Below are 27,088 nucleotides of genomic sequence, written 5' to 3' on the forward strand. Positions count from 1 at the left end.
CGCAAAGAGTCGGACGTGACTGAACTGAACTGAACCTTCTTTTAAAGGTCTGGCCCAGTAGGCTTCTGAGACGGTGGTGGCCACAGGCACCACATCCCTTCCCAACCCACCCCGCCCCCCCACGCCGCCCCACCTGCAGGCCTGGCTCTGTAGCTTACATTTAATTTCAAAGCTCCAACCGGAACATTCGATGCTTTGCATTTGGAACTTTTCAGCACGTTCCTCACGTTTTAGTTTAAAAGAAAAAAGTGATAACCAGGAAGGGACACAGTTTATTCTAATTTTTTTTGGTTAAATTTTTTTTGCTGCCTGACACAGTTTGTGGGATCCCTGTTCCCCGACCAGGGATCAAACTCGCGCTCCCTGCAGCGGAAGCTCAGAGCTGTCACCACTGAGCGGCCATGGAAGTCCCAGGGTGCAGTTTATTCTTAGTCCCTGGATGGGAAGGGTGAACACTTGCAGTCTTTGCAGGCAGACCTGAGACTGACGTGATCCTGCTGGCCCAGGAGACGTGCTTGGGGGCAGCAAGATGCTGGGGCTCCTCTGAAAGAGACAAGGCCTCCCCATGCACTGGACCCGGGTCAGCTCAGGGTGGGTGCGTTGCTCTCACTGTATCTTTGGGTGAGGTCATTGTGTTTTTTTGCCTCTGCTCATGGTTTTTTTCCCCGTCCAGTCCAGGGTATTGGTTTTGAGAAGTCCAAATCAATGGTTTTATTTTCAGAGTTCTAAATCCAGCCGTGTAAACACTTGGAGTCTGGGCCTGGGGTTTGGCAGGGGTTCGTGGCTGTTTTAAATGTGCCAGGAGCCTTCTTGGAAGCCGCCCACTGCCGGGTGTTTTCTGATTGTGTGTAAGCCGGGGTCTCAGAGCTCTCCAGTGAGAGCACCCGAGCCTTGGGGTGGGGACTGTTGACTGGAAGAGTCTGATTCTCTTCCCTCTAGAGTCTCTTTCTGAGGAACTGGGTGCCAGGTGCTGGGTGCCTTCTGTCCTGTGAGCCAGGCCAGTGTCTGCAGATGGCTGGCACTCATCAAGGGAGGGGAGAGGTGGGCCTTTTTAAAGCCTGTGCTCGCCAATGACGTTCTCCCAGAGATGGGAAGTTTTACCCGTTTCCATTGCTGTAACCAAAGTAAATTTAGCACAACTTCAAAGTCTGCTTATGGCCTCGGGTTACTCATCGGTGGTGTGCTAACATCCAGATGGGGCTTGTGCGTCTTGACTGGCTTTGGTTCACCGCCTTCTCCTCCATCTCCTCCCCTCCCCCCCCCCCCCAGGGCGACACTGGGTGTAAAATGATCAGGTTACCATTGTCCCTTGTGGATGTGACCGCAGGAAGGTCAGGTGTCAGCAAGTGCTGCAAAGCAAACTCCGGGAGAACTTTCAGTGAAATTTACCTGTTGTCGTGGGTTCACATCAGCGGGAACCCCAGGGACGGAGAGAGGGGGGTGGGGCACTTCTTGTCCTGGGGACCTGCCTCTCCCTTCTTCCTTCTCCTCTGACCTCAGTGTGGCCCCCATCATGCGGGCCCCGCCCCCAGGGGCTGCAGCCCTGGCTAAGCATGGGAACCTGGCTGATGACTCCCGGGTCCCTGGGAGGCAGGGCAGGGATGCAGAATTAAATTTCCTAGAAATAGGCAGTTATGTTGTGAAAACTTTCCAAGGGGTGAGCGCCACCGTTAACAGCTAGCTAGTTAGCTAGTTGCAAAGTCAAGCATGCCCACAATGCGGGAGAACTGGGTTCGATCCCTGGGTCAGGAAGATCCCCTGGAGAAGGAAATGGCAACCCACTCCAGTACTATTTCCTGGAAAATCCCATGGACGGAGGAGGCTGGTAGGCTACAGCCCATGGGGTCACAAAGAGTCGGACAGGACTGAGCGACTTCACTTAAGGTAGAGGAAGTTGCCAAAAATCATGACGTTATCTCCAGAGGATGTCACTAAACAGAGGAAGCTCAGACACCAAAAGTTCATCGTGAGTTTCATCTTGCATGTCCACTGAAGAGGCTTTCGTCGGAGATGTTTTATGTATGTACAGTCCAAACCCAACGGGGCTTCCTGGCAGGCACCCAGCAGGGATGGCTCCTTCGTGCCCAGCAGGTGTGGACATCTCCACCTAGGTGCGTTCCTGACCCTACCTTGGCCTCTGGCCCCTTCCCCGTGTTAGAACCTTGCACCCACCTTCCACCTGGCACCTCCAGCCAGACACCTGGGCTACTGCTCCCGAACCTGGTCCCTCAGAGGTCCTCGGAGAGCCCTTTCTCTCTCTTTCTCTCTGCTTTTCTCCTTGCGCGCCTCCAGTCCTGGGCCCACAGTGAGCAAGGGGACTTGCAGTGGGCACTTTATGGCGTGTCTCATACACCAGCCCGAAAGCTGGACTCCTGTCGTTCTCTCACCCTTGGAGGCCAGTGGCATCACTCCTGTGAGAAGCCCTGCACCCTGTTCTCCTCCTGTCCCCTTCCCCCGAGCCCTCAGCTGCCCACCTGCACCCTCCCCGCCGCCCCCGCATCCTCAGGTGTGCGTGCGTGCTCAGTCACGTCCAGCTCTTTGCGGCCCCGTGGACTGTAGCCTGCCAGGCCTCTCTGCCCATGGGATTTTCCAGGCAAGAATACTGGAGTGGGTTGCCATTTCCTCCCCTAGGGGAGTCTTGCAGATCCAGGGATCAAACCCGTGTCTCTTGTGTCTCCCGCGTTGGCCGGTGGATCCTTTGCCACTGGGAAGATTCTTTACCACCTGGGATGCCCTCAGGTCCCAGACTTAAATGCCAGCACGTCTGGGCCCCTTGCTGACTGTCTCCCCCCGGGCAGCCTCTCCCCCTTCCTGCCCCTGGTCCCCACAGCTTCTGCCCTGACAGCATCACGGGCTGTCCTTATAAACCTGTGTGCTCACTGGTCTTCTGCTCTAGAAGGCTGCTTCTCGAGGGTGGGGCTGGTTTGGAGTTGGTCCTGCGGGCTCCTGAGATAAATGAACAGGCGTTGGGGGCCGGGTGAGGGACTGGCAGGGTGCTGTGGGCATAGGGGCACGGTTACCCATGACCCAACGTGGGGTGTCAGAAAATGCTCCCCAGGTCTGGCCTGGTGGTGTTGAGGCCTTCCTGCTGGGGCTGTGCCATGCTCCCCAGCCCTCGGGGGGGGTCAGCTCCTCGCCTGCAGACTCTGGAAGGCAGGCAGCCTGGCCCCTGGGGCTGCAGGCCCTTGGCTCCCCCTTGGTGGAGGAGAGTGGGCTGCCAATGGGAGGATGGTGGCCACAGGCTCCTGAGCGGGCCCCACACGGGGCTCAGGCACCCCAAGGAGGTGGGTAGGATGGGGACCTCGGAGCCGGGGCCATTCTTGGAGTTGTCCAAGTTAGGCAGAGGGGGCCAGGCTTCTCTAAGCCTGTTATCTGTCCGTGGTCAACTGTCCAAGAGTCGAGTCCTTGAGCTAGGCCGCTCTCTTTGGCCATCTTGTCGGAATCATGACGTGGTCCGCCAGCAGCACTCCCCACACCCCGACCCCAGGGCTGGAGGGAGGGCCAGACCCGCCCTCCATGGGCATGTGAAGGTGTAGTCAGAAACGCGTGTGAAAAGGGCATCCGAGTTGTACTCAGCATCGTGTAGAAGGACACAGAGATTAAATAGAGGAGTTCACTGAGAACTGATCTTAAGTTAGCTTCTCCTCGCACGCAGAAGATCCTCTCTCTGCCAGAAACGGTCTCCGTAACTGTGAAGTTAGAAGCAGGTCCTGTGAACGGCTCCCTAGCAGGTGGGAGGTCATGGCTTTTCCATTTGGAAAGTGATGAAGTTTGCCTGCCTGATGATTTTACAGAAGAATCAGTGTTTTATAGAAAGTAACAGAAATCACGTCTGGTTCGAGAAGGCAACAGTCCGCTTGGGTGTAAGTTTAATGACGAAAAGGAAAGGAAATAAAAAGGATCAGGGAGCACCCTCCTGTGCATCTCCTGGGTCCCTGGGGGCATCTGCTCCTGTCTGTCTTGCTCGGCATCTCCTCCAGCCCTTCCAGGAGCTGTCCAGCTGCACACCTGCCTTATTTGTGTCCACATGGGACTCCTTCCCTCCGGAGCAGCCATGAGTTATTAGAAAGCAAACATAGCTCAGATTTAGAGGACAGATTGCCAGGAGTAAGTCAGCGCCAGGACGTGTGGGGACTCAGATTTCTTCCTCCCAGTTGAACCGGTGAGACGTTGACATGGAGCCTCCCTGTGCAGCCTGGTTTCTGCGGTGTCTTTGAACTGTGATTGGCGATGGGGGGGCGGGGGGAGTCCCCCAGAGCTGGGGACCAAATACACGTGCTGCTGTTGTCGGTCAGTTGTGTCCAACTCTGCGACCCCATGGATGTAGCCCGCCAGGCTCCTCCGTCCAAGGGATTCTCCAGGCAAGAATATTGGGGTGGGTTGCGATTTCCTTCTCCAGGGGATCTTCCCAACCCAGGGATCAAACGCAGGTCTCCTGCATCCCAGGCAGACTCTTTCCCGGCTGAGGCACCAGGGAACATGTAAAATTTCACATCTGTTCTTTTACTCCCTAAATGGACCTTGTCACTTCACAACTGTCTGGAAGGATCTCTGACAGCCATAGTCTGAGGACTAAGAAGTCCAGAAACGATGGGGACCGTCTCCTGTGCTTTCTCCCTAATGCGATGCTTAGACACTGAGGCCGACCTTCAGAGCCTTGCCCCTTTGCTACCATGGTGACCATGTGGGTGAGTCCTCTCGCACTCCCCTGGTTCTTAGAGGCATAACAAGGAACCACTCCTTTATGAGGGAAGCATCTCTTTTATTACCTTTCCTTACTGCAAAAACAACCCCCCCGCCCAGGGTAAAGAAGGAAAACAGGACCCAAGTCAGTAGAAGCGTTCCCCTGCCTCTTCCTCCTCAGAGACATCACCCAGCTAGCCTCACCGCAGTGGCCGTCATTGCGGACCACCTTCCTTGCAGTGGTTTATATGCTGTGGTTTATCAGCTCACTCACGCATCACCTGGTGCCCGAGCGCAGGCTGAGGGTTCCCGTCCCGTGACCCCGTTTCGGTGTGTTGCACGTCACCTGTCCTGGGGCTTTTCCACGCACAGGTCGTGTTTTATGGGTGCGCAGTCTGCACCCGACCCTCCATGGTGTCATAGCCGCGTCTGTGCTGTATAAACAGGGGGAGGTGCAGTGGGGGGCACCTTGCCAGGGCAAGAGATAAGAAGTGGGTGGTGGGTCCCACAGGTGTACACATGTGTGCAGGACCGCTGGGCACCCACCCTGGGGGGCTGAGGAGCGGAGCAGGGTGGGGCTGTCTTCCCAGGATGCTCCTTGAAGGGGACCGAGGTGGAGTCTTGCAGAGATGCTGGGCAGCCTTGTCAGGGCGGGTACCCATGATGTTGTGACCCTTGGCAGCCCTCTGTCATGAGCTTCAGGTTGTCATTCCTCTCTGTAACCACTGGCTGTTCTTCTGTTCTGAGAACAGAGGAGAGGAGGCCCAAGATGGTGCACGCGTGGGGACCTAGGGGGGCAGATACCGGGACCGGCAGTGCGGGGATGGGCATGGCCCTGACCAGTGGGGAGGGACTTGGCACCCTTGTTTTATCTTCCAATTTTTCATGCATTGCGCATGACCAGTACCGACCCTGAAAGGCAGTGACAGGGGCCCAGAGGTCACGCAGGCCCTGGAGTGCTCGGTGGACAGCCGAGTGTGACGGCAGAGCAGGCCTTCACCTTTGCATGCGGCGGCCTGCATCCTCGTCCCTTAGACAGGAGGCCCTGGGCCGAGCCCGCGGGGAGGAGGCCCGGATCCGTGGCTGTCAGCTGACTCAACAGACCTTCTGCAAGAACGTGATTAGATTTGCTGGACATTACAGCCTCATGGGCAGGGTTTGTTTTAATCTTATAAAGCGGCCACCGGAATTGGTAGTGGCAGCCTGAAATCACTACCCATTTCCTGTGCAAGGGCAGCAGGCTTGCTTGTGGGAGAAAGTCATGCACGCTAACTCGAGGTGAGCCCCGTTCCCACCCTGTAAAGAGAACTATCCCAACTCTTTTTGTTTTAATTTGCTTTTTATCTATGTTAAGTCAGGAGTTGTGGTAGCCACAGGCTATTATGAACCCATCACAAGGAACCCAGGTCTGAGAAACCTCCTCTTTGGTCAGCGCAAGCCCGTTAAATTGGGAGAGGCTTGGCCTGCCCCATGCACCGGTGCACTGAGGGTCTGCAAGAAAGGGAAGAGCCTAGGGAATGAGGCTGAAGGACCAGATGCATGCAGCCTCTTGTCTTCCAGGGTAAGGGGTGGGGCCCCAAGAGGCCAAATGACTTGCTTCCTGAAGCAGGAATTCTCACCTTCAGTGGGGGAAGTGCTGGTTACCATCTCCTGTTTCAGATGCTTAGCCTCCTGGAGCAGCTCAGAAGCGGTTGACCACATCCATGCCCGCTCACCCGTGTCCCCTACTGGCCCAGGTGGGAGCTGACTGTGCTGGCGATGGGCAGGCCGTGGCAGCAGACACACAGTGGGCTCTGTACCTTTTGCCCCTGCTGTTGGGGGGGGGGTGTGGTCCTGGATCCCACTGGCCACATGACTTCCACTTCTGTGCTGACCTTGTAGTTTTTTGGGGGGACAGAATTCGTGGGCTCCCTGGTGGCTCATTGGTAAAGAACTTGCTTGCAAATGCAGCTGACGCAGGAAACTCAGGTTTGATCCCTGGATTGGGAATATCCCCTGGAGAAGGAAATGGCAACCCAATCCAGTATTCTTGCCTGAAGAATCCCATGGACAGAGGGGCCTGCCAGGCTACAGTCCATGGAGTGGCAAAGAGTTGGACACAGCTGAGCATGCATGCAGGAAAAGAGTTATTTCTGCTTGCTCATTCTGTAGTCATCTTCTGGATTAGATTGGATGTGTTAGCAAGCCACCCCTTATTATAAACATTAATTGCACCATGAATTAAAAAATATTACTATTTACAATTCTTTATGAAATTAAAACTGTCAGACTTAATTATATCCAGCACAGGACAGACTGAAATGTAGCTTATGAATTGAAAACATCTAAGCCATCTCTGGGAAGAACTCCCGGAGGAGGAAATGGCAGCCCACTCAGGTATTCTTGCCTGGAGAATCCCATGGACATAGGCTAGGCTGCGGTTCATAGGGTCATAAAGAGTCGGACATGACTGAGCAACTTAGCACGCACACAAGCTGTCTCTTTTTTCCCAGGATTTATTTTAACCAGGAAAATTTTCTTGTTTCAACTCTGTCTTAACTTAACTTTCACAAAGAAAGTGAATGTTACTCACCAGCAGCATCTGAGCTGCACAGTAGAAGTTACTTTTTAATAGATATGTCAACTCAGACTTTAATAAGGAGAACAGCCAACAGCTGCTTAGAAGTGCCAGGAGCCAGTGGCAGGAGGCTGTGTGTCCTTGGCCTTGAGCTGGTGTTTTGTGGTGGGACCGGGGCTCTGTGTTCCTAGGGCCCTTGTCTCAGGACCCTAGTGTGGCAGCCAGTGTTACAGTTTCTCAGTTGCTCATCACACCAACCATCGTTTGAAAATTCTTGTTAATCTTCCCACTTACAGAAGCGGTTACCCCAGGCTCAGCTGTAAGTCCCCATGCGGCTCTTGTCTAACACTTGGAATTGAATTGTCCGAGGAGACACGCTTGCTGACAAAGCAAGAGACTTTATTGGGAAGGGCCCCCGGGCGGAGAGTAGGAGGGTGAGGGGACCCAGGAGACCTGCTGTGCCACGTGGCCCACAGTCTCCGGTTTTATGGCAATGAGATTAGTCTCCCAGCTGTCTTGGGCTGGTCTTTCTTTACTCCGAGCCCTTCCTGCAACAGGGGGTGCACCTGTCGCTCAGTCAAGACAGATGTCAGCAAGAAGGATTCTGGGAGATAGTGGGACACGTGGTGTCTCCTTTTGACTTCCTCGAATTCTTCCGGTTGGTGGTGACTTGTTAGTTCTGCGTGCTTTCCAGGACCTCCTGTTTGTAAAATAACTCACCTAAATGCTCAGTGCCGTGTCTGGCCAGGGTGGGCAGTTTTAGGCAGTGTGTTTCCCCTAACACTTTGAGGGTGTTTGAGGCCCCTGGAAAGCAACTTGAACTTCCGGGGAATCCCAGAACGAATCTGGTATCCCAGAGATTTATGGTCTATTCCATTTATTATAGAGATTCAAGGATTTTCAAATAAGAAGTCAAATCATCCCTTGGAAAACTGTTGCCAGTGAGCTTCTGTTAAATCCTCCATTGGAGAGTCATCAGCATATTAATGTATTAGCCAGCCTGCAGTGTGGCTCTTTCCTGCTGCAGCTGAAATGGATTTCTTATTTTATTAGGGACACGCATTTCCTCGGCTCAGAAAGGAGGCTGAGTGGAGCCCTGGTCCCTGCCAGTGTTCCCGTTCTCTGGAGCTGTGCTTTCTCTTCCCCGCTGTTGTTTCCCTTTATATTTGGGAATTCTGAATGCTTTAAGCTAAAAATAAATGCTTCCTCACTTTTCTGTCGCTAAAAAGAAGGGTTAAAAAAAAATTCTTGGAAATTTGATGTTTCAGACAAACATCTCAATCCTGGAGATAATAGGTTGTTTTTTAAAAGTCATCTGTGGTTTCAGAGTTTTTCTTTTTTTTTTTTCAACTCCTGAATATAATTTCAGCTTTGTCTGGAACCTCTGTTTGTGGTCACTGGATCCAAACGGGATTGTGGGGAAAGGAGAGGATGAGATGGTTGGATGGTCATGAGTTTGAGCAAATTCCGGGAGTTGGTGATGGACAGGGAAGCCTGGTGTGCTGCAGTCCGTGGGCTCGCAAAGAGTTGGACGTGACTGAGTGACTGAAGAAAGCTTTTATTATGGTTTTAGTCCCCCTACCAGATAGGCTACTAAGACTGTCCCTCCTAATTACTCATTTTCCCCAAGGTGTGTATTATGCCAGGCAGTTGTTATGTTGGTTCTTACATGGTGCTCATTTTTAGCATGAAATGCACAAGAAGGAAGTCCAGCCACAGCTCTGATACTTCTCTTCTGAATGTCAGAGTGTAACTGCTTGGACCAGGCTCAGCAGAAATGGACGTAATGAAGGGGTAATCTCCCTGGAAGATCTTAACTCAGCGTTCCTGGTTATTGGTGGGACCCAGAGATTAATACAGTCTGCGGCCGTCTTCATCCCCTGCAATTAAATAAACTCCCAAGATATTGGAAGAAATTGCTGAAGGACAGGAAGTACCTTTTTTTTTTTTTAGCAACTGCAAAATCCAACTAGTTTTAAGACTTGACTTTTGATCCACCAAGTCAAGTAAAGAGAGTGGAAGAGTTGATGCTGTAGTAATACCGAATAGTCCAGTAGCACCAAGGGGAAAAGGGGGCATGGTGGGGGGCTTTCTGCCCAGTAGGAGGTTATTATTTGCCGGAGGATTTCTTACCTGTGTTCCTAGCACTTAGGAATTAGGTGATGAGGTCAAGGTCCCTAATGGGCAGCAAGCTGTGACTTGGGAACCCGTCCTTGCCCCTGCCCACCCACACCCCTGTGTTCTCTTTGGTCCAAGGGGAATAGAAGTGCGGAACCTTTACGGCTTGAGTGCCTATTGTGTGTGTGTGGTATAATGACAGCCTTACATTTCCTGGTTAAAGACGCCGTTCTGCATGTGAATAATCTTGAAAACAGACCAGGGCTGAGTCCCTCACTGAAGTGTTATTAGCAAGCAGGGATTGAAAGGAGTTTGGAGTCAGGATGAATTTTAAGAAAGTCCCAGGCAAGGGAAACAGCACAGTTCTCCTGGGAGCGCAAACAAACAGCTGAGCAGCTTCCTTACTGGGTCTGATTTGTGTCTGTTTCTGCTCCCTGCCCCCGATGCTCTTAGGTCTGTCCTCCCCTCTGTGGGTATCAGCAGCCTTCCGTAGGGTCCAGAGTCTTGTCCCTTCCGACGGAGGTGCCAGGGTGGGGCTGGAGGTGGCCCTGAAGGGGAGGTTCCGGAAGGAAAGCCCCCTCCGTCTTTGCTTTCCTCCAGTGGCTCAGAAAAGCCGCTTTTCTGTCGAGGAGAGAGGCTTTTCTCTGAAATAAGCCTGAGTCCTTTGTGGCTTGTCTCCCTCAGAAGAACAGGGAGGGGACTTTGGGGTGTCTGGGGGGTGCATGCTTCAGATGCTTCCTGAACCCCTCGAGGTTGATCCGTGTGTGTTCTCTGGGGGGTTCAGGCTGTTTTAGAGACAGTATGCACATGAGCATTTTGGGGGACAGGGTGCAGTGGGGGGTCCCCTGCAGGGTCCAAGTCCTTCCTTTGCCAGGTGGATGGTGGTGGTTTTTAATTCCAGCTTCAGGTTGTCTGAGCCCCTCCGTGGAAGGCTGTCTGCTTGCCCTTGCCCCACAGATCAGCAGGCACAGCCAAGTGGACCCTGTTCCCTGTTCCGCAGGAGGACGAAGCCACATTGATGCAGGTGCCTGTGGGTGTGGGAAAACAGCGGCCCATGGGGAGGAGGACGGAGGCCTGCTTGGAGGAGGAGGAACCCATCCCGGAGACGAAGGGTTTTCTCCGGTGTTTGTATAATGACGACGTTCCTCCTGCATCAGGCATTCAGATTTCCTAAGAAGGCCTCAAGGCCCACCTCCCTCAGAGTTAAGTGCAGAGTCTCGGGGTGCTAAGGGGAGCCGACCTCACCGAGTGGTCAGGCACCCACTGGTCCAGGTGTGCAGCACGTGGTCCTTTCCTTAAGATGCCTGCTGGGTGGAGGCTGGTTGGAATCAGCAGGAGCCCCGCCTGACGCCCTCGGGGCTCCCCCGGGCCAGGCGGCACCAGGAGCTGGCTTCCAGCAGTGTCGTTCTCCTACGCACTGTGTGTGTAAACGCATGTTACTCAATGACCCACGTGGTCAGCAGTGTCAGGACCAAAACAGGAGTGAATACAGTGTGGTGTTGTCAATACGTCTGCCTCAGCTGTCTTCCAGGTCCAGACTTGGCACCCCCTTACTTTCTGTGTGTGTGTGTATATACACAAATATGTGTACTTTGTAAAAACGCCTTTGAAGACTTTATTTTTTCAGAGTAGTTTATGGTTTACAACAAAACCGAGAGGGAAGAACAGAGCTTTCCCTTATCCCCTGCCCCAACCTTCCCGTCATCAGCATCACTCCCCAGAATAGTACGTCGTTTACCAGGGCAGAGCCTACACTGACACGTCACAGTCACCCCAGATCTACATTTCACCTTTAGGGCTCACTGTTGTATATTTTAAAAGACGTAAAATGAATGAAAGTTGAATGTAAAAAACAACAAACTGCTGAGGACACCGTAAATGGATGACCCAGATAGTGTGAATTTCATGTTTCTTGGGGCTCAGCACTGATCGTCCAAACGCCAAGCACCTTTTCCTTGGAAAGTGCAGATCTGTTAGCCTGCTATTTGCTCAGTGTCATAGCAGTGTTTTATGTGTGGACACCGTGCGCTTCCACAATCTGACCTTCACTGGACTTTGCCCTAATCCAGAGTTAAGCTGGTCAGGAATTCTACCGCTGTCCGTGTTCAGCTTTGTAGGGACAGCCTTTCTCAAGTCCTAAAATAATTCCATGCCGTGCACGTGACCCGTGGGCCACCAGGGTGACAGCGGGGAGCTGGTGTCTTTTCCTTCAACTTCAGATATTTTGGTCGTTGCTCAGTGGTCAAGAACCTGCCTGCCAGCACAGGAGCCGCAGGAGATGCTGGTTTGATTCCTGGGTCAGGAAGATTCCTTTGCAGAAGGAAATGGCAATCCACTCCAGTATTCTTTCCTAGAGAACCCCATGGACAGAGGAGCCTGGCGGGCTCCATGGGGTTGCAAAGAGTCAGACACCACTGAGCTACTGAGCACGCATGCATATTAGAAGAACTAGGCTGAGCATTTCTGCTTAATATACCGTTCCCCCCACCCCATGTTGAGTCGTGTTGATTTCCCTCCCCTTCATGTAACCACCTCTGTGTGCTGTGATTGGCTTTGACCACCGCCTGCAGGGAGGCCACTTTCTTTCTCTGACTGCCTCCAGATTTCTGTTCTGAAGAAGCTAATAGTTTGGGTTTTTCATTCCTGATAAAAGTCCCCTCTTACTTTAAGTTCCCTAATCTTGGTGTTCTTTTCAGCGTTTCTTTTCACTGTTAACGATTTAAATTGAAAAGATAACGTGGAATCTGAAGTGGAGCCACGTTAATGATAAGAAATGATGAACTACCTTCCTTTCCTAAACTCGGCTGGGCAGTTACTGGGGGTCCTCTGCAGCCTGGGCCCTTCCCACTCCCCCACCCCCCCACCCCCCCACCCCCCCGTTACATCATCTAAACAGACCTCAGTGTCGCAGGTTAAATGCAGTCAGTCGGCGGTCACCAGCCACGTTGTATTCTAAATTCCAGTCCAGGGGCTTTCAGAGTGCCTCAGTGGTAAAGAATCCGCCTGCTAGTACAGGAGACATGGGTTTGATCCTTGGGTTTGGAAGATCGCCTGGAGAAGGAAATGGCAACCCACTCCAGCATCCTTGCCTGGGAAATCCCATGGACAGAGGAGCCTGGCGGGCTACGGTCCATGGGGTCGCAGAGACAAGACCAAGCGACTGAACACCACCACCAGCTGCACTTCCATCGGCGTGCGGGAATGCGTTTTCTTAATATTATTCTACTCTAAGTGGGGAAATTGAGTGAAGTCAGAATGGCCCCTTCTGAAATGACACATCTTCTGTGACTTGGGATCCTGACTGGTCTGAGAACACGCATGCACGTGCACACGCGTTCCCAGGCGCACACACAGGCTTCCAGGGTGTGTGCCCCAGAAGCACATGTGTTTATCCTTCAAGGGTTGCTGCACTGTGGATCTTAAATGTGGTGACCCAGGGACTGGAAAGCAGATAAGACCAAGGAGGGTCTCGGAAGGCAGGAAGGGAAAAACCAGACCCTCATCGTCCTTCCCTCCCTCGTGTCGTAACTGTTCACGGATTTCAGGTCCTCCTGAGCAGCATAGCCCGTCTCCCCTCCTACCCCATAGTGAGGGTCGCTCCCTTGTGTCTGACTCTTTGCGACCCCATGGACTATACAGTTCCTGGAATTCTCCAGGCCAGAATACTGGAGTGAGTAGCCTTTCCCTTCTCCAGGGGATCTTCCCAACCCAGAGATCAAACCCAGGTCTCCCGCATGGCAGGCGGATTCTTTACCAGCTGAGCCATAAGGGAGAAGGTATGTGCCGTACTCTTCCCTCCACCCAGTATACCTGCCTCATCCAGTCAGCAAATGACCCGCAAGGCCCCCTATCCCGCTCCTTATACCCTGGATATAAAAGTGGACTGAGGAGCCCTGTTTAACGTCAGTTCTCCCTTGAGCTGGCCCACTGTTCTAACAGCGTCTCCCTCTCTAATGAACTTTATTCTCCTGTCATTCTGCCTCCTGTCCAGAAATTCCTTTCCAGATCACGACATTAAACAGGGCAGCTGGCTGGTCTAGGCCCCACAGTCCCCACCCTGCTCACCCCGTGATGTGCTGTCAACTCTGTCATCCTCACTTAGCGAGTGCAGCCCTCGGAAGGGTCCGATCCCTGGAGGAGGAGCATGTAGAAGTCTCTGGCGTGTACTGCTTTTGCTGCGTCTTTTGTTATTTTTCATTTAACCTCTTTGGAGGCAGCATTCTGTCCTGATCGGGCAATGATGGAGTCGACGAACATTTTTAAAGTACATGTTTTAAAATGGAACATGTGTTTTTCTGGTCAGTTAAATTAAGCATTAATTTTATTAATCTAGTTCTCACAAGCAAATGTATTCTGCTTGAGGGAAGATTTATTTGCAAGCAAGAAGGCACCGCACACATTGTTCCAGTGTTTATATAATTACACATCTTTATTTAATGGAGCCCTGCTTAAGTTATGAATATGTAATATTTGTTGTGATAAACATAATCTTTTGGTGACATGTGCTTAAAAATCAGCTGAGCATTAGTGAATGAAGCTCATTTTAATTCCCACGTTACCCTCTTTGTTTTCCTATTAAGAGTATTAAAAGCTGTGTTATTGCATTTTTTTAATATGCCAGATGGTATAAAATTTGAGGGGTACTGAAAGGTGGCAATGACAAGAAAGTCTCATTACCTTGTCCCCAAGCTTCCTTAACCCTAGATCAGCAACGATGAAGTTTTTATGCTTCCGGAAGTGTTCTCAGCACGGACAAGGTTGTGTGTGTTACACATACACACACGTACACATCACTGTGGCTTTGGGGTGGTTGTACTTTGGTACACTGAGGCTTTTGTTGGCGACTTAGCCTTCCTAACAGGAATATATCCCGGAGAAGGAAATGGCAACCCACTTCAGTGTTCTTGCCAGGAGAATCCCATGTATAGAGGAGCCTGGCCAGTTATAGTCCATAGGGTCACAGAGAGTTGGATGTGACTGAATGAGCACATAGGAATGTATCCACGTGCGCGTAACCAGCCCTGGGTTGTTACAAGCATGACAACAGCCTGGATTTGGGGGACATTGTTGGCACAGGTATTTCATGTGGAGGGAATAGCTGGCATCTACTTCCCTGGACCATTGGAGTCACCCCACCCCCAGTCCTACAATCCGCATTCCCGTTTTCCTGAGAGATCAGCTGATGACAGAAAGTGAGTGTTTTGTGACCTCTTTGATCACCCTGTTCACTGCTGGGAAGGTGTGACGTTGGTTACTGTTTGCTGAGCGCACACGAGGGCTCAGGCGGACCCTGTGCTAGCGCAGCCGCGGGTAACTTGTCTGCAGGGACAGCTTGTCTGGGACACGTTAGGGTGGCGCCCACCGGGCAAAGAGTGTGTGTGCAGGCACTCAATTAATGTGTGCCCACCAACATGCAGCCCCCAGCTGGCTCACTTCTGTGGAGGGAGCGGTGGCCCTTGCCCTTCCCTTTCCTGAATGAGCATCTTTCCTTCTGAGCTCATTTCCAGTGGGCCCGTTCACTCTGCCAGTTGGCCGGGTGTTCGAGTCCCCAAAGTCCAGCGTCTCTGCTGTCGGACTCCTGTCCCCGCCAGCTCTCAGCTGAGCCTTGGAGGCCCTTTCCAGCTGCCTGGCGCCTCCCATCCCATCCTGATGCCCCAGCCCGTCCTTCCTCTGCCCTGTAGTCCTCCTCTGATGTGAGGAAGACCTCTGAGCCGGCAGACCTCAGCCTCCGTCTTCGCGGGACCGGCGGCGTCTGGTTTTTTGTGTCACTGTCTGTCTGTCTGTCTTCTCCAAGTGATTTCTGGTCCTTCTCTGTGATGCCCCCAGTGGAGCTGAATGGGGCATGTCGCTGCCCCCATTCCTGCATCCCTTGGGTCAGAAAGTCAGGCATCTGTTTGAAACCCTGGCATTACTTGACTTTTAGGCCGTCTGTAATTTGACTTCTCGGTCATCGTGTAGCATGAAGGAGTTGGGGAATTTTCAGAAAAGGCATAGAGAGGGAAGGCCCTTTGGAGGGAGAGGTGTTCGCTCTCCACTTGGTGGTCTCTGAGGCAGCTGCCGTGTTCATTACCAGCTCAGTCTGTCCATCCCTAAGTACACAGAGTGGGTGGTGGTGTGGGGTGCCATGAAGGGAAATGGCAGGTGGGGGACACGGGGAATCAGGTCGTCGGGGTCCTCCCCGTGGGGTGGTCACCCCCACCCATACACATGGGGGTGAGAGGCAGAGACGGTCAGGGGAGGCCACCCCGAGAGTGCTGACTGGGCGGTGCGGGGCCCTGCAGAGGGCCCCAGAGTGGCTGGGCCCCTGGTCTTTCCGACACATCACACGTCATCCCGAAGTGTCCTGACTGGATCTCCAGTCTCTGTTGTGTCTTTGAGGATCAGAAGTCCAGCACAGAGGTCTTCTAAACCATAACATGCTGTAAATACTGGATTTTCAGAATCCAGCCATCAGCTACAGTAACTTTGTTGGTGGAATTTCACGCAAGTTACTATTATTTTAGGGAAAACCCAGAGGCCCAAAGTTGCCTGGCATCAGGGTCAGTTCCAGAAAGGCCAGAGCCTCCATCGTCCTCCAAGTGGCCCACACTCGGGATCAGAAGAGTCCGAACACCCAGGACAGCGTTGGTCCTAAAGGGCTGGGCAGGGCTTGGCGGTCTTGGGTCGGAGCGGGTGATGAGGTTTAGCAGACAGGACACAGACTGGTGCCAGAACAGCCATGTGAAGCAGGCAGATCTCAGCAGCTCAGGGGATGGGATCCCAGGCGGGGGGCTGGACCATCTTCTCTGTCCTCCGGTTTGAAAACTGGCACCTTGGGGGCGTACTGCCCCTGCCCTCCTGTTAAGTCACAGCATCTCACTTGCTTTCACCCCCCTGTTTTACAGATGCCTTTGTGAACAGCCAGGAATGGACATTGAGTCGATCTGTCCCGGAGCTCAAAGTGGTGAGTGGTCGCTCTGGCCTTGAGCATGATTGTTTCTCACATACAGGTGGGGGGCTCGGAATGGGCTCAGGAAGAGGCACGGTGTGACCTGTGAGCACCCCAAGTCTTCATCCTGGGGCCGTCTCCTCCCCTGGGGCCCAGAGGTGTGTCTGATGTGTCCTGGGGAGTGGAGTGGGGTGCAGGTGAGGCTGAGGTTGGGGCTGGAGCCCCAAGAGTGCCTGCGACCGTCATGATGGATGGCTGGGCAGATGGCCTGTGTGCAAGGCTGGGTGTCCCACTGACATTCTATCTCGTATCTGTGTGTATGTGTGTGTGTGTGTTTGAGTTTGAGCGAGAGACGCTCATGGGTTTGTCTCTCACACACCCACCCACCCACACCTTTACTAGTCCTTTGCAGGACATCATGGGAAGTCTCTGTGGCTAACTATCAAGTCATAATTGTAATTCATTATTAAGAAAATGTGACTATGTACTGTTAACGAAGGAGTAGTGAAAAATTAAAAGCTTTGTTCTTATTATGAACTTGAATAATTCAGCGAGGCTACTGAAAGCTTTGTTTGTTGTTCAGTCGCTCAGTTGTATCTGACTCTTGGCGACCCTGTGGACTGTAGCCCACCAGGCCTCTCTGTCCCCCACTGTCTCCTGGAGATTTAAAGCTTAAAAATTGACTGAAATAAAAAATAACTTGAATCTGTTGCAGTCATACCTCTGAGCCCTTCCGCACTTTGCACCCCTCACCTTAAGGTAGAAATAAGGACCAATAGAACTATTAAATGATCACATTGCTGTGTGATAAGTGGCATTTGGAGGGTGTGTGTGTGTGTGTGTGTGTGTATGTGTTTGTGTGTGTGTTTGTGTTTGAAACGTGTCATGTGACGGACTCTGACCGTGGTGATGGCAGGTCAGCTCCTTCCAGGTCTGACCCTCCTCGAGACTCCTTCCTTGGGGGAGACCACGCGGCCCGCCGTCCCAGGGCGCTCCAGAAGTGTGGGTTCTGCAAGCCCAGGCCTGGGACAGCACCACTCCGCCCCGTGCGCTCTGAGACACGTCCCTGGCAGAGGGCTGATCCCATGGGCCCCGGGCAGGAAATGCTGTGAGCAGTCTCGGGCCAGCGGCCAGAGATGCTACTCAGATTTCCAGGAAGGTTTCCTAGTTTCAGATCCGCCCTCCTGAGCCAGCCGAAGCGGGTGAGGTTCTGCCGGCAGAGTGAAACAGGAGGAACAGTGCTCAGATGAAGGAGGTGCCCTCTCTGTGTGGGGCGTGGGGCACCTGCCTGGAGGAGCCACCGCCTTTAGTCCTGAGTGGGTCCAGAGTTGTCCCCACTTCACAGTGCGGACGACTGAGCCTCGGACATTAAGGTGCACCCAAGGGGACTTCCCTGGTGGCCCAGTGGTTAAGAATCTGCCTTGCGGTGCAGGGGACATGGGTTCATCCCTGGTCCAGAAACTAAACCCCACATTCCACGGAGCAGATAAGCCTGTGCACCGCCACTAAGACCCAGTGCAGCCAAGAAAAATAAATAAATATTAAAAAAGTGAATAAAGAAGGGGCCCAAAGAGCTCCAGTTTGTATGAGGTGGGCTTCCCTGGTGTCTCAGCTGGTAAAGAATCCACCTGCAATGCGGGAGACCTGGGTTCGATCCCTGGGTAGGAAAGAGCCTCTGGAGAAGGGAAAGGCTACCTACTCCAGTATTCTGGCCTGGAGAATTCCATGGACTGTATAGTCCACGGGGTCGCAAAGAGTCGGACACAACTGAGCGACTTTTACTTCAGTACGAGGTGGAGCCGGATTTGAACCCGGAGTTTGTGTGTCTGCATCAGCGCCGCGGACAGAACTTTCTGCAGCGTGGAAAGGTTCTCTTTCTTTGCTGCCCGAGGTGGAAGCTGTGGGCCCCGTGTGGCTGTGGAGCCTTTAGAGTATGGCCGGTGCAGGCAGGGAGCTGAGGATTGAAGTGTCGTCTGAGGATCAGACCCTGTGGTCTAGACCCAGTTTGGGGAGCTGATGGTGTTGACGGTTCTTCTAGAGCCACACACCAGCCTGTGATGACTGAGGGCGCCTCCCGCCCAGACCTGTTCTCTGCTGGTGTTCCCGAAGCATGCAGTGTTCTGGAATCAATGCCTGGAGGGGTAGGGTGGCTGTGTTAACAGGTGGATTTACGATCCTAAAACCAAACTCTCTCGTAAAGTTGGCTGGAATTCGCAGGAGGGGTGGACTGCTCCTCATGGACAAGTAAATGCAAAGGATTCTGGAGTTCTTCTAGGGAAGGTCCTGCCAACCCCACCCCCAACCCCGAGCTGTGTGGGGTGGGCCAGACCCCCGCGGGCGCCCTCCTGCTACGCGAAGGGGCAGCGGGCAGCCCGGCCTCCTCAGGAGACCCCTTCTGTGCTAAGGCGTTCGCAGCGTCTGCAGAAACGCTCCTTTTTTCAAGGGCAACCTCTGTGTGTGTCCACAGGGCCGCGATTGTGTCCTGCTGGGTAAGGCCCCCAGGACAGGTGGTCCCTTAGGTCAGTGCCCCTCAGACCCCTGACTCCGTTTCAGAAACGCAGCAGGTCCGTGACCTAATGGCAATCCCCAAATGGACTCTTTATATCGTGTTTGACCATAAATCTTCTGGAATCTGTCAGAGAGGAAAATGTCAGTGTTTGCTTGCTTTCTGGCCCCATTGCCCGGCTTGTGGGACCCTAGTTCCCTGACCAGGGATTGAACCTGGGCCTTTGGTGGTGAAAGTACAGAGTCCTAACCACCCAACTGCCAGGGAATTCCCTGGTGTTGGCTTTCTTTTCCGGACTGGCAGCGCTAGGCTGTCTGCTTCCCGAGGTGGGATAGATAGTGGGGGGATGATGAATGGCCGGTCGCGTTGGGGCTTCCTGCCACAGAGCCACACTCGGGTCCCTGTGGACGTCTGCAGGCAGCATGTACTGACCGCTTACCTCCAAGCATAAAGGAAAGGACTCCTGAGATCGCTGGCCTCGTAGAGGAGGGCATGAGTCCGTAACTTGTCACATCCTATTTGTGTGTCTTCGTTGAAGTCCCAACTGGGATTTTTAACCAAAAGCCTCAATTTTCTTTTCAGCCAACTCCGTGTTTAGCAGGTAAGCAGTGGAGTGTGGGCAGTAGAGAAATCAATTTAGAAAGAAACCTCATGCGGCATGACAGCTGACAGTTCTGCCCCGAGGATGCCCAGCCCCACGGTGGTCACGTGTTGTCACCAGAACACACGATTCTGTAAATGTCAGGGCACCTTTACCCCTTGCTTCTCCCCAAGCCTGGAGACCCAGACTGGCTCGATTCCACTCTTATCTGGTTTGTATCCAGGAGCCGTTCACAGATCCCAGCACAGCTTTGCAGCTTCAAGAGCATTTTCATCCCTTGTTTTATTTCCTCCTCACAGCTGGCTGTTTGTTTCTGCCAGTGTTTCAAATTAAAATAAAGCCCATGGTGTGCACACGTAAGAAGCTGTCTGAGGTGACCATTCAGTTCAAATAAAACACCTTCCCCCCCTGCCCCGTGTGGGGGATCGAGCGATTTGATCCTTGCAAGGGGTGAGTTAATTCTTTGCAAATCGTTGACGTGTCAGAAGGAGAGAATGTTTTCACACATAGAAAACACGGACTGAACAGTGTTTGATTTCAAGCACTTTCCTCCTCAGAAAAGAAGCAGCCTAATCTTAATTAAAAATTCAATTCAGTGGCATACTGTTTTGGATTTTCTCAGTGTGAAGCTGACAAACAGCAGGTGCCCTTGAGCAAAAGAATAATTAATAGGTGAAAATTCTCAAATTATAGAGGCCCACGGCAAAGGGAAGACAGGGAGTCCAATCAGGAAGGAAACAACTTTATTTAGGTTCTGTCCACATCGTCTGGAGCTTGGAGCCGTAGTGATAAAGCATCTCATTTCTACTCACTGGTGTTAAGTCATTCTTTCATTTATCTGCCTAGTGTTTGGGGGGGGGCGGACTTCTGCCTTGGGCAGTGCTGGGGGGGCGGACGTCTGCCTTGGGCAGTGCTGGGGGGGCGGACGTCTGCCTTGGGCAGTGCTGGGGGGGCGGACGTCTGCCTTGGGCAGTGCTGGGGGGGCGGACGTCTGCCTTGGGCAGTGCTGGGGGGGCGGACGTCTGCCTTGCGCAGTGCTGGGGGGGCGGACGTCTGCCTTGGGCAGTGCTGGGGGGGGCGGACGTCTGCCTTGGGCAGTGCTGGGGGGGCGGGCGTCTGCCTTGGGCAGTGCTGGGGGGGCGGGCGTCTGCCTTGGGCAGTGCTGGGGGGGCGGACGTCTGCCTTGCGCAGTGCTGGCGGGGTGGACGTCTGCCTTGGGCAGTGCTGGGGGGGCGGACGTCTGCCTTGCGCAGTGCTGGCGGGGTGGACGTCTGCCTTGGGCAGTGCTAGGAGGCAGAGAACCAGACCTAGTTGAGAGTCAGTCCCTTGTCAGCCCTGGAGAGCGTCAGACCCACAACACACGATGCTGGGAAAATAGAGGTAAGAGACAGGTGGTGGTGTGAGGAAGGTAGTAAGGGGCATTATTTGAGGCATAATTGGCCTCTTTGGGAAGAGGCGTTATTTGAGGCCGTGGCATTAAGAAGGCTTCTCAGAGGAGGTGATGTCTGAACTGATTGCTGATACATGCATAAGAGTTTGTTTCGGGCAGTGATTGATGGGGAAAGATCCTGGTGTCTGGAGCCGAGCATGGGGTTTGGTCACTGGCACACTGACCATGAAGCAGGGAAGGGGAAGCTGAGGACGGAAGGACCCTGACTGGTGAGAAGGACAGGTTGGGTTCAGGGTTTTAGGTCGAATTTTAACAATGTCAGATGTGTTCTGTTTTATTCATGTGTTTGTTGTTCTAGTTATTGGCACCATCATCCATTTATCCAACCAGTCAACATATCCTTCTCCTCCCTCCCTCCTACGCACTCATCCATCCACTCACCCACCTGCCCACCCCATCCACCCATCTACCCACCCATCTACCCAACCCTCCACCCACCCACCCACCCATCCCATCTTGTCCAGCACTTTGTTGCGCCAGAAACTGCTGAGTGTAGGGATACAGAGGGTGTCCTTGCCAGTATCGGAGACCTAGTTTTTGGTCTTGGGCGGCCTGATGTGGTGGGAGGTAGAGCCAAGAACAGCAGCAGGGTAAAGTGTGTTGGGTGTGCAGAGAAGCATAGAGACCATCCTAAACTCTTGGGTGAAGAAGAGCAGGTGTGCCCGGGTGAGTGAAGTGTGGGTGTGGTTCCCGCCTGGCCAGGGTGCCTCCAGCAAGATTGGTTGTAAGGATGCGGAGGGGACACTCTGTTGTCTGTTCATGAAATTCTTGGACTGCAGCCTGCAGGCCGGAGTGGGAGGCTTCCCAAAAGTTGTGAAATGAGGGCATCGCATTTTTGCAGTGTCGATCGTAAAGAATCTCTGGTATTCTCGGGGTGAGGAGGGGGAGCTCCCAGGCAGGGCGATGAGCTAGAGGCTGTCCTGAGCTCCAGTGGATGGACCACTCCAGTGGACGGACTACACCACCTGCCCCGTGGGGCAGTGGAGATGCTCATAAACTGTCCTCCAGGCGGGTTGGGAATCGGGGATGCCTTCCAGGTGTCCGGTTTGGGAGGTGGGGTGAGGATGTGGTCACAGAGGATGCTGGACAGATTGGAGAGAGAATAGGTGTGTCCATGAAGAGCCTTGGGTGTGTGTGGGTTTACCTGAACGGGGGCAGGGCTGAGGCATGACAGTGGAAATCTGAAGCTTCTTAGGAGTAGGTGGGATGTGGCCTTGGCCCCCTCGGGTGGGCTTTAGAATCCAGGATCCAGGGGATCTAGGGAAGGAGCCCGCATGGCTGAGAGGGAATTCCAAGAGAAGTTTGCAGAAAGAGAACCTATTGTACAGCTTCCGGTGATGGGCTGGCTTGGGGCAAGGGGAAGGTAAGGGGTTTCAGAAACCAAAGTTGTTGGTGACCTTGAGCAGTGTCTTTGAAGCCATAGGGTCAAAAACTTTGGGTGGGGGGGAGTGTCAGGGTGAGCAGCGAGGGAGCAGGTGTATCCAGAGGCCTGGCTGGCAGGAGAGAGAGGCAGACTCTTCCTGGGAGGAGACTGTATGCAGGGCAGGGCTCTTGTCCTGCTTTTTCTAAGCAGGAATTGATTCGATGCTTCCGCGCGGGTTTGAGGGGGCAGTTCCAGTGGGGGAGGAAGAGGTTATCATGCAGGAGGGTCTTCACACAGAAGGTGGGGGGGTTGAGCTCCCGAGAGGGGGGAGGGCCTCCCTAGGGGTGGTCCCTGCTTCCAGGTGTGTCAGCTATGTTCATGGGGGAGCTGTCTCTGGCGGAAGGTGGGATAAAGCCAGCCTTGCACCCTGGAGATGGTGCGTTCCTACCTGCTGGGACAGTGGTCCCTCACATCTCTCCCGAGCCAGCTTCATCGAGGGTGAACGCCTTGACCGTGGGCCCCTGGGATGGCCTCGTCCTGGCCCTGCCGTGTGGGACCCCGTGCCCAGGGACCAGGCCAGCTCTCCACCTCCGCCCTGCCTTGGTCCGGCCTTCTCCCCTCCAGTCCCTCCTGGACACTGTTCCTCCCAGACTCCTGATCCTGCCCTGGGGTCGTGATGGAATGTATCAGCATGTCCCTTCATCTCTTTATGACCCAGTACTGCCACTGTGTCCTCTTTAACCTCGTGCCTCATGGAGAGTTTTGAGGGTCCCCAGTACACATTGGCAGGCTGACTCACTCTGCACCTTCCCAGTGTAACCAGCACTCCTGGGATCTAGAAAAATGCCGCAACCAACGTGTGTCCAAACCGTGTTGATTCTTCAGGCCGTAGAGACTGATAGAGATGTGTGATGTTAATCGAGGTGCTGGAGTCCCTTTTTCTCCTGGAGAAGAATTTAATGAGATGATGTTTTGGATTGCTGTCCGTGCCAACCCTCTCTGTTTGCAGGTTGCTGAAAGCGTGGTACACTGACCGCTCCTTAGTGACTGTCCATTTCTGTGTTGCAGGGAATTGTGGGTAACTTGGCCAGCGGCAAGTCGGCCCTGGTGCACCGCTATCTGACCGGCACGTATGTCCAGGAGGAGTCTCCTGAAGGTATGCTCTTTTGTCAGACAGTCTCCAGCTCAAGAGAGTTTAGTTGGCCAAAGTTTTCGTTAGCATATTCTAAATCATGACTGTCATATATCCCGTGTCAAGGAAAAGAATAAAATACGAAGCAGTAGAAATCCGTAGCTATGTTGCTTTTTCGGTAGCATTGTCAGCCGACCAGTTGCATTAACTTCATCTTGGCATTGGGAGCAATAGAGTCAAACCATGAATACTGTTAAATATGCCTCTTACCTGGTGGTTCTGTCCCTTCACATATGAGTCCAGTGTCATGCCTTTAAATATTACTGCTTGGACATGTCTTCATTTTGGATGTTGAGTTTATAACATAATTTGTATGGACTGTTCCATAGTCGTAGACCCGAGTACTTCAGATGACCACCACCATACGTTTGAGTATGTTTTCCCCCTTATATTGTATTCTAAACATTGAATAATCATTTTTGCATGAGAATAAGCTGTTTCTTTTGCCATGAGGCTTTTACTTCTTCAGTTTAACATATCCACGTTTTGTTCTTCGCTTTAAATAAAACGATGGTAGTAAAAGGCTAGGAAACCAGGTAGCTTCCGTGTCCCCAAAATCCAGCTAGAGTGTACACACACCGTTTTCTAAATTATATTTTCTGTCCGTGTAACCTTTTAAAAATCCAACTCTGAGACACTGAATTTCTGGTTCCTTCTTTTTCTTACTGGCTGTTCCATTCTTTGCAGATATGGATGCAGGTAACTATACATTCCCTTCATGGCAGCGCTTGTCTTGTTTGAAGAGTGAGGAGAGACCCAGCTCTGTACTGTAGTCCTCCCTTGCCTCCTCATTCTGTGTTATCCATCCTCTTTTGTTTCATCTTAGCCTTTTTTTTTTTTTTTAAGTTAAACATTTCACCCTGTTTTGTCCCTTAGATGTCTTCTTAGCAGTAGTTCTGAGTAGCTTCCCGTGTTCCTGTAACACCTGTTCTAGTATTTAACTCTCGTGGCTGGGTACCTCGTGATCGTTCAGAAGTGTGTGGAAGGTGGGATTCTCTGGCCACCTTTGTTTGGGGCTCCGCTGTGACTTTGCAGAATTTTCGGTGGACACGTGAGGGAAAAAGCCCGTGTATTTGCTATCCATGTCGACATGATGATTTCAGGGAGATTAGAGGTGAAGGCTTGGACATGGGAGTCAAGGAGGAAAAGGATGCCTAGACACAGAAACGTGGATGCAGGTGCTAGACAGCTGCGTGCTTCAGAGAGGCGGTAAAGGCAGCCACCTTTCTGCTCTCCTGGACTCTGTACTGGGGTTGCGCTGGTGTATATGTGCCTTTGCGTCTGAGTGTGGGTTTTAGCCTTGGTCACGTGGATTACACCCAAGAGTCTCTTAGAGACTTTTTTTCTTGCGTTTATACTTACTCCTCGGGGCAGGCTGTGTAGGTTGATGACCCTACCTTCTCAGGTCAGTCTGCCTGTGTGCCCACCTGGGTTTCACGTGGGGGTGGGGGCCCTAGAGGTTATGTAGTCTGGGCCCTGGTTTCACGGCCGCACGCTGGCCTCTCTCCTGCCCGACTTGATGTCTGGTGTGGCTGGTGGGGGTCCCCAGTTCTCCCGCCCATGGCCAGCTAACCCCTTCCCCCGTCCGTGGTGCTGTTCTGTCATTATTGTGACTTTTGCCATTTCAGTGTCTGCCATCATGTTTGGGCCTCGCTGTGCTTCCTTTGTGGCGGACCCTTAGATTGTGATGAACACGGAAGCCTTTCTCCTACATGTTCGCGCATCAAAAGTAAAGCCGTCCCCACTAGGGGGACCTAAACGTAACATCTAGTAGCCCCACTTCCTCCGCTTTTCAGGCAGTACATCTTCACGACGCTTATTTCATGGAGTCGTATGATTTTCAGAATACCTCTATTGTAAAGGGGGAGGCATCTCGAGTTCACTCTCGGGGCGTCCTTTCTTCCGTCTGCAGGGTGGGAGTGTCTCACCCCCAGCGGCGCCGATGTCCAGGGGCTCCCGGGTCGGGGGAAGGAGCGTCCGTGATCTTTGCTCTCACCTTCAGGGCTGGCCCTGCGCCTGGCCACCTGTCCTCTCACCGTTTGATTCCGGGTCATGGGATTGTTCTTGGCGTTTGCCAGCAGCCTACAGGGGTGCCCGCTGTGGACTTGTGTCAGGGCCTCCGGGTCCTGGAAGAATCATGAGCAGATGCCTTTTTTAGCCCCCCATGAACCCGTTTCCCAGGGGCCACCACCCTGGGACCGGGCGGGGTGGTTGCCTCTTTGCATCTCTTCTCAAGACCAGGGGACTGACATCCACGTAAGTCCCACGTGGTGGCAGGAGGGGCCCAGAATTTGCTGTTTCTGAAAGGAAATGCATGAGAAAAGTCTTGGCAGATAGAGTCCTTCTCCTGGTCCAGGAACCTGTAATTGCAAAATGTTTTCAATCCTTGCCGGATGCTCTAACATCCATCAATTACCCATGCTTGCTTCCTTGAGAAGCTTGACAACAGTGAAGGTTCTGGAGCTTTCAGGTACTGTGTCACCACCCAGGTTTATGGAGAACGTGGGAGCAGTGGGAGCCTCTCCAGGGGGGCACCAGAAGTCAGTGACACCATTAAAGCTCAGCTGCATTTGCAGCTACTTTTGTAGCAAAGGGTCAGGTTGGTGCACAGCTGCTGGTGTTATGTTGTGGGTGCCGGGCTGAGGGGTCTGGACTCTGGGTGAGCTGTGAGACCTTCCCATTTCCTTGGTGTTGTTATCAAAAGCGTGAAAGGGTTAGTCGCTCAGTCATGTACGACTCTTTTGGGACCCTATGGACGGTAGCCCTCCAGCTCCTCTATCCAAGGGATTCTTCAGGCAAGAATACTAGAGTGGGTAGCCTATCCCTTCTCTAGGGGATCTTCCTGACCCAGGGATCAAACCTGGGTCTTCTGCATTGCAGGAGGATTCCTCACCACGGAGCCACCAGGGAAGCCTACTGATTTACCCCCCCTGCCCCTTCTGCAGCGCCTGGAGTGACGCACTGCCGTCCCCACACGGGGCAGCAGCTTTCGGTGGGAGGCATGTTGCTGCGGGCTCTGTCTGTGCACACAGCTCACTGGGGCTTCCCTGTGCTTCTTCCGTCTGCACAGGGCTGTCCTTTTGCTTTAATTAATATGTAAAAAACCTTTAGCATATTCAGCCCTGAACATTGATTGGAAGGGACTGATGCTTAAGCTGCAGCTCCAATACTTTGGTCACCTAATGCAAAGACTCATTGGAAAAGATCCTGATGCTGGGAAAGATAGAGGGCAGGAGGAGAAGGGGGTGACAGAGGATGAGATGGTTAGAAGGCATCACTGACTCAATGGACATGAGTTTGAACAAGCTCCGGGAGATTGTGATGGACAGGGAGGCCTGGCGTGCTGCAGTCCATGGGGTTGCAAAGGGTCGGACACGACTGAGCGACTGAACGACAACAGCAATCCTTTAGTGTTACTCTGACCCACGGTGGGGGGATCTTCAGATGGCTGAGAAGCAGAAGGTGGTCAGGGCCTTCTGTTTTCACATCCCTAGCCTTCTCCAGAGTGCACGTTCCATCCGCTTTCAGAGGATGACATCTGTCCTGCGTTCACCGTGTGATCTGTTTTGGTTGATACTTTATTCTTGTGGCAAAGATAGCTGATGCATCCACTTTAGATTGTTTTAAAGATACAATTTGAAATGAGGGAATGGATTTAAATATTACGTGTGTTTTTATAATTAGTGGATT

At 52.8% G+C, this 27,088-nt stretch overlaps 1 protein-coding gene across 5 annotated transcripts in view; it reads left to right on the forward strand.

Moving 5' to 3' along the window:
• AGAP1 (ArfGAP with GTPase domain, ankyrin repeat and PH domain 1) overlaps window positions 1–27,088 on the forward strand; it is a 568,365-nt gene that overhangs the window by 175,341 nt on the left and 365,936 nt on the right. For 4 of the 5 annotated variants that reach the window (XM_081494022.1, XM_081494020.1, XM_081494018.1 and 1 more), the window contains exons 2-3: window positions 16,243–16,301; window positions 23,275–23,362. In XM_081494022.1, coding sequence (XP_081350148.1) covers window positions 16,243–16,301; window positions 23,275–23,362 — 147 coding nt within the window. Of the gene's footprint in view, window positions 1–16,242; window positions 16,302–23,274; window positions 23,363–24,085; window positions 24,098–27,088 lie in introns of all 5 variants that reach the window. The other variant, XM_081494021.1, reaches the window with a different exon arrangement.

The sequence above is a fragment of the Giraffa tippelskirchi genome, chromosome 5, assembly GCF_054371585.1.
Source record: "Giraffa tippelskirchi isolate mGirTip1 chromosome 5, T2T-mGirTip1v1.2.pri, whole genome shotgun sequence".
Classification (NCBI taxonomy): domain Eukaryota; kingdom Metazoa; phylum Chordata; class Mammalia; order Artiodactyla; family Giraffidae; genus Giraffa; species Giraffa tippelskirchi.